General features: G+C 50.8%; 1 protein-coding gene across 2 annotated transcripts in view; it reads left to right on the top strand.

Moving 5' to 3' along the window:
* TAF6L (TATA-box binding protein associated factor 6 like) overlaps positions 1-13,371 on the top strand; it is a 35,421-nt gene that overhangs the window by 15,428 nt on the left and 6,622 nt on the right. For both annotated transcript variants that reach the window (XM_075326596.1, XM_075326595.1), the window contains 3 exons: positions 3,976-4,050; positions 5,743-5,960; positions 9,052-9,184. In XM_075326596.1, the coding sequence (XP_075182711.1) occupies positions 3,976-4,050; positions 5,743-5,960; positions 9,052-9,184 (426 nt within the window). The remainder of the gene's footprint in view (positions 1-3,975; positions 4,051-5,742; positions 5,961-9,051; positions 9,185-13,371) is intronic.

Raw genomic sequence — 13,371 nt, 5'->3', positions numbered from 1 at the left:
CGTGCACCACTCCGTGGTCCGTAGTCTTGGTGCATCTTCCAACAATCTTGCCAAATATCCAAGGCACTGGACCGGATGTACTTCTCCAAAAATATCTTTATTGGTCACACCATACACAGGATAAAAAGCAAATGCAACGTTTCGACCACATAGGGTTTTTTCAAGCCATATATGTGTTCCTATGCATTTTGGTTTTTTTATCCTGTGTATGCTGTGACCAATAAAGATATTTTGGGAGGAGAATGTCCGGTGCCTTAGATATTTGGATTATTAGGGATCTAATAATAATAATAGAGGGGCGACAGCGATCATCGCACACTGGAACCTTTCATCTGACTCACTGTCGCCCCTACTGAAGTCTGGCAGCCGGCTCCCTTTGTGATCGCACAGCGCGCACATAGCTAAAGCCAGCCATGCATGTACTCATCCCATTCCTGAACCTCCGCTCCTGTCAGCCTGGTGACTTGTCAACTCCTCCTGTCACTGCTTGACTCGCGCTCACCACAGAGCGGTGACAGGGGAAAAGTGAAACACACAGCATCCGCTGTGGGCTTCACAAAGATGGCGGCGGTCTCCTCCATGAGCTATGATCTGGACAGCCCAGAAGGTGTGCCCGGGTCACAACATGGAGCAGCCACAGGGCAGGAGATAGGGTCGGATGCCAACTATTATCCTCTGTGCACAGAGTCTGCCATATTTGCCGAGTGTAACTGTCGTTACACACAGCAAATCCAAGATGGCAGCCCCCAGTGTTTTGAGTATAAATAGATTTAAATAAAAACGAAATAAACAATGAATATAAGTTTTCTTTATCGTTCCTTTGGGAGACCCAGACCTTGGGTGTTTAGCTTCTGCCTCCGGAGGACACACAAAGTACTACACTTAAAAGTGTAGCTCCTCCCTCTGAGCTTATACACCCCCTGGTGAGCCAGTCCCAGCCAGTTTATCGCTTTGTGTTCAGGAGGCATACATCCACACATGCATTCTCATCTGATTTTTTCCTTTTTGGAATGAGATTGAAGAAGTGCGGGTCCACGTCTGGACCCCCGGCATGTCCCTTCTCACCCCACTGTGTCGGTGGTGTTGTAAGGTTGATTTCCAAGGCTGGAGCCTTACATGCCGTGCTCCTTCACCATCCCTCCTGGGCTCTGGCTTGAAGTGGGAGCCAGCGCGGTCTCCATGCCTGGCAGGAGACCGGTCTCCATCCGCTGCCCTTTAGGACCCTGCTGGACCAGAGCACTTATCCCCAGGGACCTGGCCCTGCGTCTCAGCAGCTAAGTACCTGAGACGTTTATATGTTGGGGGTCCCTGTGCTTTATTGTATGGGGAGAGTGTGCTTACTGTATTTATTTTGGCATTTCCGGCGGGTTTTCTAGCTGTCGCCCGAGAACCGCGCCGATGGTGCCTGCGCGTCGGCCTCGCCGCTCAAATTTAGGCCCCGGCTTTGCCGGAGGCCTAGTTTCTGTTCACTGCCCTCGCATGTCACTCATGCAGAGGGACAGGCATGGCTCCTCCCGGCGGCCGTCCTGCACAGGGGAGGGACACTCCCCACTGCTGTGCGTGTCTCCTCCCCTGTAGGTCTCTATGGCCCTCCAGATCCTGCTCTCCTACAGGAACGCCCCCAAGTCCCGCCCCCTCTCTTCGCTCCGGCAGCCATTTACTCAGACAGGGTTCACTCTGCGCTGGCCTGCACTCTGCATCCCTGCTGAGGTGCTCTGCATTGGGGGTCCGGGCTTCGGGATCTGGATGGCACACAACACCGCTTCCAGCGGTCTGGTAAGCCACAGCCGGTCTCTGGTTGTGGACCTCTGTATATACTCCCTGGGGTGCATTCTCTTGCAGAGCCACCACTCCAGCAGCATGTCTCACACGAGGAGCAAGGCTCCAAAGCTTTATACTGTATGCGTTGCATGTAAGCTCCTGCTGCTGAACCGAGCACCTATCCACATTGTGATGTCTGCTCTAATTGGCGGTGCCACAGCCTGGAGTCGCACCCCCAGTGGTCTCTCAGGCTGCTCCTGCACCTGTGGCTGAACCCCCGGCCTGGGTAGAATCCTTTTCTAGGTCTATCTCCCAGTCTTTTGCTGAGTCCATGGGACTTCTGTCCAGGACTTTGATGAATATGCATCAGCCCCCTTCACAGGGTGCCTCTACTGCTAAGGGTCCCTTAGGATCTCTATCATCTGACCTCCGTCCACCGGAGCTCACAGAGGATTCATCATCAGGGCCCAGACCCCGTCCTCCTAAGAGGAGGTGCAGGGTTTCCTCTCCCTCCTCATCCCGCGGCTCTGATTCAAGAGCTGACTCGCAGGATGAGGAGGATGCCTTTACAGGGGGCTCGGAGGCTAACTCCATGTACCCCATTGATCTTTCCGAGGGTGACTCAGATCTTAGTGACTTGATTGCGTCCATTAATTCTGTACTGGATCTCAATCCGCCAGTCTCAGAGGAGCAACCCTCTCTGGCAGAAAAGCATCAGTTTACCTCGCTTAAGAGAGTAAAGAGTGTGTTCTTTAACCACTCCAGTTTTCAGGCCGCTGTGACCAAACCCAGGGCCTGTCCTGACAGACGCTTCCCAAAGCGTGGTTCTGATGACCGTTTTCCCTTTCCACCTGAGGTGGTCAAGGAGTGGGCTCATTCCCCAAAGGTAGACCCTCCGGTGTCTAGGCTCTCAGCCCGGACCGTTGTGTCGGTGGCTGATGGCACCTCCCTTAAGTATTCCACTGACCGTCAGATTGACCTTCTGGCCAAATCCGTGTATGAAGCGGCGGGGGCCGCGTTTTCCCCAACTTTTGCAGCAGTGTGGGCTCTCAAAGCCATCTCTGCTTCTCTAGAGGAGATGCATTCCCTCACCAAGGAATCTATGCCCGAGATGGTTACCTTAACTTCTCAAGCTTCAGCTTTTTCATCTTATGCCATGTCTGCCATGCTGGAGGCTTCTCACCGCACTGCGGTGGCTTCGGCTAATTCCCTCGTTATCCACAGGATCTTGTGGCTTCGAGAGTGGAAGGCAGATGCTTCTTCTAAGAAGTACCTTGCTGGGCTCCCTTTTGCTGGGTCCAGGCTGTTCGGAGAACAGCTGGATGAAATTAATAAAGAAGCTACTGGTGGGAAGAGTACTTCCATGCCACAAACCAAAACCAGGAAACCTGCCCAGGGTAGGAATCAGTCGAGGTTTCGCTCCTTTCGTTCCTCCAACTGGTCATCCTCTAAGCCCTCCGCCTCGTCCGCTAACTCAGCTAAGGACCAGAAATCCAACTGGCGCCCAAAAGAGCGTCCACAGAAGACCGCAGGAGGTGCTGCCACTAAGGCAGCCTCTTCGTCACTATCTGCCCGCTCCAGCAACGTTCTTAGTCAGTGGCAGGCTCTCCCACTTTGGCGACGCTTGGTTTCAACACGTCTCCGATCAGTGGGTGAGAGATATCATCTCCCTCGGCTACAGGATAGAATTCTCTTCCAGCCCGCCAAACAGATTTTTTCTCTCAACTCCCCCTTGCTCCAAGGCCGCCGCCTTCTCACAGGCCGTGGCAGCTTTGCAGGCCAACGGAGTAATTGTACCAGTTCCCGCCCGGGAACGGTTCAGAGGTTTCTACTCAAATCTCTTCCTAGTTCCCAAAAAGGACGGTACCTTCCGGCCCATCCTGTTCCGGCTCTTGCTCTGTTCTACTTGTGGGTGGCTATTCTCCTTCAGCTTTTGCACTAAACTGGCTGGGACTGGCTCACCAGGGGGTGTATAAGCTCAGAGGGAGGAGCTACACTTTTAGGTGTAGTACTTTGTGTGTCCTCCGGAGGCAGAAGCTAAACACCCAAGGTCTGGATCTCCCAAGACGGAACTATAAGAAAAAGAATTTACGGTAAGTAACAAAATTCTCTTTTTTATTAAAAATAATTGATTCCATAATCAGTAATTTATTAATGCAAAAACTACAATCGCAGCATCTTCCTTTAACAGTTTACCTCTTTCTTTTATCTTAGGTGGCACTTCAAGATTTACAGACAAACTCAAAGATTGCTGCGTTGTTGCCTTATTTTGTGTACGTTGTGAGTGGGGTGAGTATATAATTACTGATATTGTAGTAATGTCATCCATGGATAACTTATTCCGGTCATGCACATTAGATCTGATGTTGACAATCTAATTGGAATGAGGGCATTTTCGCTGTTCCTGGGGTCAGCAAAGTTTGTTTTGCACCCATCTGTAGTACGTGGATGATGTTTTGTAAAGCCCTATCCAAAAATTTTACCTATGTGCACACATCCCAAGTCATAGGCCACAGTGGCCCTGTGACTAGTCACATCATCACTTGTGGTGCAATCACAGCCCTCAGAGCGGCCTGCGATGGACCCCTGGGGGATGAGGGTTGTAGACAATGTACCACATTCTGAGCTTTATAATTTGAGACAAGTTGCCTTTAATTAGATCCCAAATCAAACCCAAATGTAACGCTTGCCACTGCAGATGGCAAAGTGGCGAGCTGGAGTGGACCCACTGGACGACAGGGGGACTCCAGGCCTACCCTTTTACGTGGGAGCGGCTTGACTAAGCAACCACCACAAGGCGGACGCCAGGTGCTACTCCCAGGGCAGGGACTGGGACTGTGGCAGCTGACCCCTAGGGCAAAGACAGGCACAGGAGCAGACAGACTGGGGCAAGTGGCACGACCGGGATGACATGTCGTAAGCCACCGAGGTAGCTGAGGCACAACTGAGGCGGACAGACACAGTCTCTGGTGTGGCGAGGATCACCGGAGTAGCTTAGGCTAATAGTACACTGCAAAGCACAGTGGATAAGGGGACCTGACAATTAGCTGGCTAGGACACAGGACCACTAGCTAACTAACCACGTTGATCAGGCAACTCCCCTAGTGAGTCCTATCCTTATGTATACAGTGCCTCTCAGCCATAGACTGAGAGGCACTTCCTGGGAGCGACTCACTAGGCCTTTAAGAAAGGAGCAGAGGTGCGCGTGCCCCAAGAACACTCCCGGAGGACCTGCGCCGCACGTGCATGCCTCCGGAGGGGAAAGCAGGGAGTGCACACGTTGAGGAGGAAGACGCCAGGACAGATGGGCGGTGAGTGAGGAGGGTCCCCGCGGGAGGAGGAGAGTGAGGCACGCAGGGACACTTGTACGCGCTGGCTGCAGGCGATGAGTGGCATGCGTCCCTGCAGAAGGGAGAGCGCAAGGATGCCAGCGCTACACCAAGCATGTTCTAAAGATTCTTATTACTATGGAAAATCCATTTAAAGGGACATATCGGATCAAAAGTGGCCAGTTAATGCTCTTATTTTATTCTCCCTGCTTCCTTGAGTAAGTTTTTCTTTAAGTCCGTCATACAGGTTTCAGAGATCTGAGCACTTTTTATTTAGTGCTAGTTTATCTTGTCTTGACCAAATGGGTGTGGCTCACAGGATCCTCAGGGGCGTGTCTTCATCCTGCTCTGCATTATTACCCTGTGAGCACCGCCCCCTTGTAAAGACCATGAAAATTGGAAATAAAAAAAGGCCCATATCTCTGGAACCGTATGGGGGATTTAAAAAAGAAAAAAAGACTGTTTGGGACCAGCAGGAATAGAATAAAGGCAAAAACCTATGACGTGTCCTCTTTAAAAGCAGATTTGGATGAATTTTCCATCCATACTGTGATAAAATGATCATATTTATAATCTTCCTTCTTAAAACATGTGCCGAGCTCATCAATTCTTCTCTTCTACCATTTTTTTAAAAATTTTTTTTTATTTATAGGTGAAGTCAGTGAGTCACGATCTGGAGCAGTTGAGTCGCTTGTTACAATTAGTCCGGTCTCTCCTGTCTAATCCTTACCTGTATTTGGGGAGCTATGGATGCAGCCTCATGCATAGTGTATTGTACTGTGTAACCGAGCCGCTCGCCGCCTCCATAAACCCCCTGAATGATCACTGGACTTTGCGAGACTATGGAGCAGGACTGCTCAGTTGCATATGGTAAGGCGCAAAAGAAGAGAAATAATTAGTCTTGTTTTACAAAAAATTGGTCAGTGCTGTTCTAATATCCAAAATGATATATAAGTGAGTCATCATCGTAAATGGAAAGCCTACAAAATTGACCACCACTCAAAGATAAAGCCAGACTATACATTAATAGCCAGGCAGTGATACAGTGGAAATACAAAACCTACAAGAACTACACTGGAATAAATCAAACGAATTTATTGCAAAAACAAATCATCTTTATTAATATTAAAAAAATTGCTAAAAAATAGTACAGCAGAAAATGTGAAAAAGTAACTCAAATATGCCCCATCTAATACATAAAGCTGAATGTGTGTGTGTGTGTATGTCCGGGATTGGCATCTGCACCGTCGCAGCTACAGCCACAAAATTTTGCACACTCACACTTCTGGACCCCGAGAGCGTCATAGGCTATGTTTTGAGGGGAAATTTTAACCCCACTCTTAACAGTTATTCACCAAAAAAACTGCCTCCATTAAAGCGAATGGAGCTGGGAGCCACAGTGCAGCCAGAACTTCAGGAGAATGCGCAGCCACGCCCTTAAATGGAATGTTGGCGTGTCACAATGCAGCCAGGGAAAGAGGCAGACACAGACAGGGTAAGAAACAGACACAAAGAGACAGACACAGACAAAGAGACAGACTGTGACAGGGAAAGAGAGAGGCAGGTAAAGAGACAGACAAAGAGACAGACAGACACAGGGAAACAGACAGACAGGGAAAGAGACAGACAGGGTAAAAGACAGACAAAGAGACAGACAGGGAAAGAGAAAGAGAGGGAAAGAGACAGACAGGGAAAGAGACAGACAGAGAGAGAGAGAGCGACAGAGAGATATATATAGAGGGGGACACAGACAGAGAATGGGAGAGAAACAGACAGTTACTATCCCGGGCGTTAATACATTCTATTTATACATTCTATCCCGGGAATGTTAATACATTCTATTTTGTTAACAGCAGTTATTAACCCGGGCGAAGCCGGGTAGTACAGCTAGTGGCACTATATAAACATCAGTTTGTATACATTCAATACCAGAAGTATATCATACATTGACATCAATGATGACAAATTGTAATATATGACACCAAATCAATAAGTTATAACAATATGTCAGATATCAGGTGTGTCACAAATAGAGCAACATTCACATAGAGATGACTCAGGCTAATAGAATAGCAACTGTGAATAGATGGTATTAAGTTGCAAATAGATGATGATATCAGATAATAATATATCAGGACAATTGTAGTAAAGCCTGATATAGGAACAAATAACCCAAATATATCATAAATGCCTGCTATAAATATATCACAATGCTATATGTTAGAAATGCCTTACCAATAACACTCTGACGTGTTTCGCCATGGCTTTCTCCAAGGGCGTGTCATCGTAAATGGGTAAAATTGGAAAAAATGCTTAAAAAATGAAGCAATTTATTATAGTTAATGAGTACACTAATTAATAACTAATTGGGATCGTATGGTTTACCTCTCGTTGCCTTTACCGACCACCTCTGCAGTCTATCAGAGGAGGCCAGTTTGCTAGGCAAGGCTCATATATGCCAGCTCTTTGCTTGAGCATTTGCGAGCTCTATGGATTAGGCCATCATCTGTGTCCCTGCACTTTTCCGATGCAGCAGAGATAAAACAACCTCTGCTTGCAGGACCTCCTGAAGAAAGCAGATGAGAGTAAAGGCTGCTTTACACACAACGATATCGCTAGCGATGTGACACACCAGATCGTAGATACGATTTGCCGAGATCGCACATAGGTCGTTTTGTGACCGGCGCTACAAAAACGACCTATGTGCGATCTCGGCAAATGGTATCTACGATTTGGTGTGTCACCGCTAACGAGATCGCTAGCGATATCGTTGTATGTAAAGCAGCCTTAAGAGTTTAATTGGTCCTTGATGTTAAATTCAAGGTGTTGGAGACAATCTGAGTACAATGCATTATCTGTTGAGAATCTGAGGGCATATTTACCCCCTCCCCTATTGCTTGCTTTCCCTTTTATGTTTTATACCGAATTACTGGCGGCTATAACTGATTACAAACTCACAGGGCATAAAGTATTTTGACTACTCCAGATACTCAGCATAAGGCCGGAGTTCCACTTGTGTATGACTCGTGCGAGTCTCGCATCAGTATCACCCGGAACGGCCGCACTTTCTCTTGACAGGATCGGGTCGGCTGCATTTATTTCCATGCAGCTGAGGCGCTTGTGTCCGGAGAGTGTGTGGCCGTTCCGGGTGATACTGATGCGAGACTCACACAAGTCATACACAAGTGGAACCGTACCCTAACACTCAGCATAGGCTTGGATGCATCCTGATGCATTTGCAATGTGTTTGCAGTGTCCAAAAAAAAAAACCCTGCAAAAATGCAGCTTGTGAACATAGACTTAAGGGCCCGTTACACGCAACGACGAATCTAACGACATATCGCCGGGGTCACGGATTCCGTGACGCACATCCGGCATCGTTAGCGACGTCGTTGCGTGTGACCCCAACGAACTGTCGTTTAGCGATGGAAAATACTCACCAAATCGTCCATCGTTGACACGTCGTTCCTTTTCAAAAAATCGTTGCTTGTTTGTCGTTCCCGAGGCAGCACACATCGCTACGTGTGACACCTCGGGAACGACGAACTGCAGCTTACCTACGGCCGCCGGCAATGAGGAAGGAAGGAGGTGGGCGGGATGTTACGGCCGCTCATCTCCGCCCCTCCGCTTCTATTGGGCGGCCGCTTAGAGACACCACATGGACCGCCCCCCTTAGAAAGGAGGCGGTTCGCCGGCCACAGCGACGTCGCTAAGCAGGTAAGTCCGTGTGACGGCTCCTAATGATATTGTGTGCGACGGGCAGCGATTTGCCCGTGACACACAACCAACGGGGGCGGGTGCTTTCACCAGCGGCATCGCTAGTGATGTCGCTGCGTGTAAAGCCCCCTTTAGACTTAGAGATTTGCATCAGTAAATGCTCCAAATATATACCTCCAGTGGATCCTTAGACTGTAGAATACTTATCACTACTTTGCAGATATCCATTTCTTTTGCTTTTCAGGACACATCGAGATTTGGAAGGGTCACTGTATACACAGGTTTTGCAATCTCTGCAGAAAGTTTTGGGAGACCCTGTCCGCCCTCTGTGCTCCCATTACGGTGCTGTGGTTGGTCTCCATGCACTAGGCTGGAAGGTAAGTTATCAGACTCTTCATATTATAGAGGCGAAACAATATTTCTTTTTCGCTCCTAATTGGGAGACCCAGACAGTGGGTGTATAGCTACTGCCTCTGGAGGCCGCACAAAGAACTACACTTAAAAGTGTAAGGCCCCTCCCCTTCTGGCTATACACCCTCCCTTAGGAGTACGGATTCCTCAGTTTTAGCTTTGTGCGCAAGGAGGTCAGACACGCACGCATAGCTCCATTGTTTTTAGTCAGCAGCAGCTGCTGACTATGTCGGATGGAAGAAAAGAGGACACATACAGTGTCCCCAGCATGCTCCCTTCTCACCCCACTTATGTCGGAGGTGTTTGTAAGGTTGAGGTACCCATTGCGGGTACGGCGGCAGGAGCCCACATGCTGATTCCTTCCCCATCCCTTTTTACAGGGCTCTGGGTGAAGTGGGATTTACCGGTCTCCAGGCACTGAGACCGGGCTCCATCTACAGCCCCTGGAGAAGATGCTGGATGGAGCGGAGTACGTCAGGGACATGGCCCTGCTTCCTTAAGGTACTCTGTGTCCCCGTGCATTTGGCGCTCACACCGCAGCATGCTGGGTGTTGTAGTGCGCCGGGGGACGTCAGCGCTGCGGCGCCTGTGCCATGGCCTCATTCAGCTTAGCTGAAGCAGGCACACTTATGGGATCGGCCGCGCCGGCCGCTGGGGCTGCGGCACGGCTGGCACTTGTAGTGCGCCGGGGACTTCAGCGCGGCCTGCGCTTTTACGGCGGCCGCGCTGATAACTACAGTCCCCGGCTTTTTGCGGCCTGTTTCCGTTCGTTCCCGCCCCCGGACCTGCCAGTCAGGAGAGGGGCGGGACACTGCCCACGTCCAGGACTCGGTCGCGCCGGCCGCTGGAATAGCGGCGCGGCTGGCACTTGTAGTGCGCCGGGGACTTCAGCGCGGCCCGCGCTTTTACGGCGGCCGCGCTGATAACTCGAGTCCCCGGCTTTTGCGGCCTGCTTTCGTTCGTTCCCGCCCCCAGACCTGCCAGTCAGGAGAGGGGCGGGACGCTGGCCAGTGCATCAGCGCTGAGGGCTGGAGTCGTTTTTACATACTCCAGCCCTCACAGTCAGCACAGAGGGGACACTGTTCCCGCACTTTTGTTTGGGAACTCCCACGGACCGCCCCTCTCCACACAAGCCGGCAGCCATTCTTGCCAGACACGCTGCGCTGCAGAGGGGAGCCGGGGAGACCCAGACAAGGAATTCTGCAGCCTCTTACCCGCTATTCAGCGGGCGGTAAGCAGCCCTCAGGGCTCACCCCCTCTTGTGCCAGTAGTATTCTTAGTATTTTGTTGCTACAAATACTTTGTATTGCATAGCGCTGGTCGCCCTTTTGGCTATAGACTCTCTCACATGCAGAGAGCCAGCAGCATGTCGCCCGTAAAACGCAAGGGTGCCAAAGCACAGACATTATATGCTTCCTGCACCGCATGTGGGACTTTTCTACCGGCAGGCTCCACGGACCCCCATTGTGTGCAGTGCTCGGCCCCTGCGGCGCTTGCACAGTCGGGACCTCTGCTGGACGTGTCCCAGGGTGTACCACCTGTGAATGCTGTCCAGGTGACAGGAACTGAGTTTGCAGCTTTTGCTGACAGAATGTCTCTCACTATGTCACAAATTCTTGACACATTGCGAGCTAGGCCTGTACTTCAGACCTCGGACACTGTGCAATCATTGCCCCCTGGTCCCCCTCAGCTCCTAGCTCCGGGACGGGCATCTACACCTCAGGGTGAAGACTCTGACTCGGACGATGGCCCCGGGCAGCCTAAGCGGGCTCGTTATGACGGGCCTTCACATTCATCTCAATGGTCTGGATCCCAGCGGGATGAATCTATGGGTGATGAGGCGGACGTAACTGATCAGGATTCTGATCCTGGGACCGCTCTCAATCTAGATACACCAGATGGTGACGCCATAGTTAATGATCTTATATTTAACATCAATAAGATGTTGAATATTTCCCCACCAGCTCCTCCTGTAGAGGAGTCAGCTTCGCAGCACGAGAGAATCCATTTCAGATACCCTAAGCGTACATTAAGCACTTTTCTGGACCACGCTGACTTCAGAGACGCAATCCAGAAACCCCACGCTTATCCTGAAAGGCGTTTTCCTAAACGACTTAAAGATACACGCTACCCTTTTCCCTCTGAAGTGGTCAAGGGTTGGACCCAGTGTCCAAAAGTGGATCCTCCAATTTCCAGGCTTGCAGCTAGATCCTTGGTTGCTGTTGAAGATGGAGCGGCACTTAAAGATGCCACTGACAGGCAGATGGAGCTCTGGCTGAAATCCATCTATGAAGCGATTGGAGCGTCATTAGCGCCTTCTTTTGCGGCCGTATGGGCACTCCAAGCTATCACGGCCGGGCTTGCGCGAGTCGACTCAGTCACACGTGCATTTGCCCCGCAGGTAGCACCATTGACCTCGCAAATGGCGGCATTCGCGTCGTACGCGATTAATGCTGTTCTGGACGCTACAAGCCGCACGGCAGTGGCGTCAGCCAACTCAGTTGTTTTGCGTAGGGCTCTGTGGTTGAGACATTGGAAAGCAGATTCTCATTCCAAGAAGTGCTTAACCAATTTGCCTTTTTCTCGTGACCGATTGTTTGGAGAGCGTTTGGATGAAATCATCAAACACTCCAAGGGTAAGGACTCTTCCTTACCGCAACACAGACAAAACAAGCCCCAACAGAGGAGGGGTCAGTCTGGTTATCGGTCCTTTCGAGGACAGGGCAGGTCCCAATTCGTCTCGTCAAAAAAGACTCAAAAGGACCAGAGACGTTCAAATCCTTGGAGGTCTCAGTCACGCCCAAAAAGACCAGCCGGAGGAACCGTTGCCAAAACGACGTCCTCCTGACTTGCGGTCTCCGATACCCACGCCCGCGGTCGGTGGGAGGCTGTCCCACTTTGGCGACATTTGGCTAGCAAGCGTCAAAGACCGTTGGGTGAGAGATATTCTATCTCACGGGTACAGGATAGAGTTCAGTTCTCGTCCGCCAACTCGTTTCTTCCGAACTTCTCCACCACCAGACCGAGCCGATGCTCTGTGGCAGGCGGTGGCCGCTCTAAAGGCGGAAGGAGTGGTGACCTCCGTCCCTCTTCAGGAACAGGGTCACGGTTTTTACTCCAATCTGTTTGTGGTCCCAAAAAAGGACGGATCGTATCGTCCCGTCCTGGATCTGAAGTTGCTCAACAGACACGTAAAAGTCAGGAGGTTCCGGATGGAATCCCTACGCTCCGTCATAGCCTCAATGTCTCAGGGAGATTTTCTAGCATCAATAGACATCAAAGATGCGTATCTCCACGTGCCGATTGCACCAGAGCATCAGCGTTTCCTACGTTTCGTCATACACGACGAGCACCTACAGTTCGTAGCGTTACCCTTCGGTCTGGCAACAGCCCCCCGGGTCTTCACCAAAGTCATGGCAGCAGTAGTAGCTGTTCTGCACTCGCAGGGTCACTCGGTCATCCCGTATCTAGACGACCTGCTTATAAAGGCATCCTCTCAAGGAGCATGCCAACACAGTCTGGAGGTGGCGCTAGACACTCTCCAGACTTTCGGGTGGATTATCAACTTTCCAAAGTCTCATCTAACCCCGACCCAATCTCTGACTTATCTTGGCATGGAGTTTCATACTCTATCAGCGATAGTGAGGCTTCCACTGGACAAGCAGTGCTCGCTACGGACTGGAGTGCAATCTCTCCTTCAGAGCCAGTCGCACTCACTGAGGCGCCTCATGCATTTCCTAGGAAAGATGGTAGCAGCAATGGAAGCAGTCCCGTTCGCGCAGTTTCATCTGCGCCCTCTCCAATGGGACATTCTGCGCCAATGGGATGGGAGATCGACGTCCCTCGACAGGACGGTCTCCCTCTCTCAGACTGCCAAGGACTCTCTACGTTGGTGGCTTCTCCCCAACTCATTGTCACAGGGAAAGTCGTTCCTTCCCCCGTCCTGGGCAGTGGTCACGACAGATGCGAGCCTATCAGGGTGGGGAGCGGTGTTTCTCCACCACAGGGCTCAGGGGACGTGGACTCAGGAAGAGTCCACCTTGCAGATCAATGTTCTGGAAATCAGAGCAATCTATCTTGCTCTGCGAGCCTTCCAACAATGGCTGGAAGGCAAGCAGATTCGGATTCAGTCGGACAACTCCACAGCGGTGGC

This window comes from Anomaloglossus baeobatrachus, chromosome 10, assembly GCF_048569485.1.
Source record: "Anomaloglossus baeobatrachus isolate aAnoBae1 chromosome 10, aAnoBae1.hap1, whole genome shotgun sequence".
In the NCBI taxonomy this organism is placed as follows: domain Eukaryota; kingdom Metazoa; phylum Chordata; class Amphibia; order Anura; family Aromobatidae; genus Anomaloglossus; species Anomaloglossus baeobatrachus.
The sequence above is the reverse complement of the archived record's forward strand: the minus strand, read 5'-3'. Positions and strand labels throughout refer to the sequence as shown.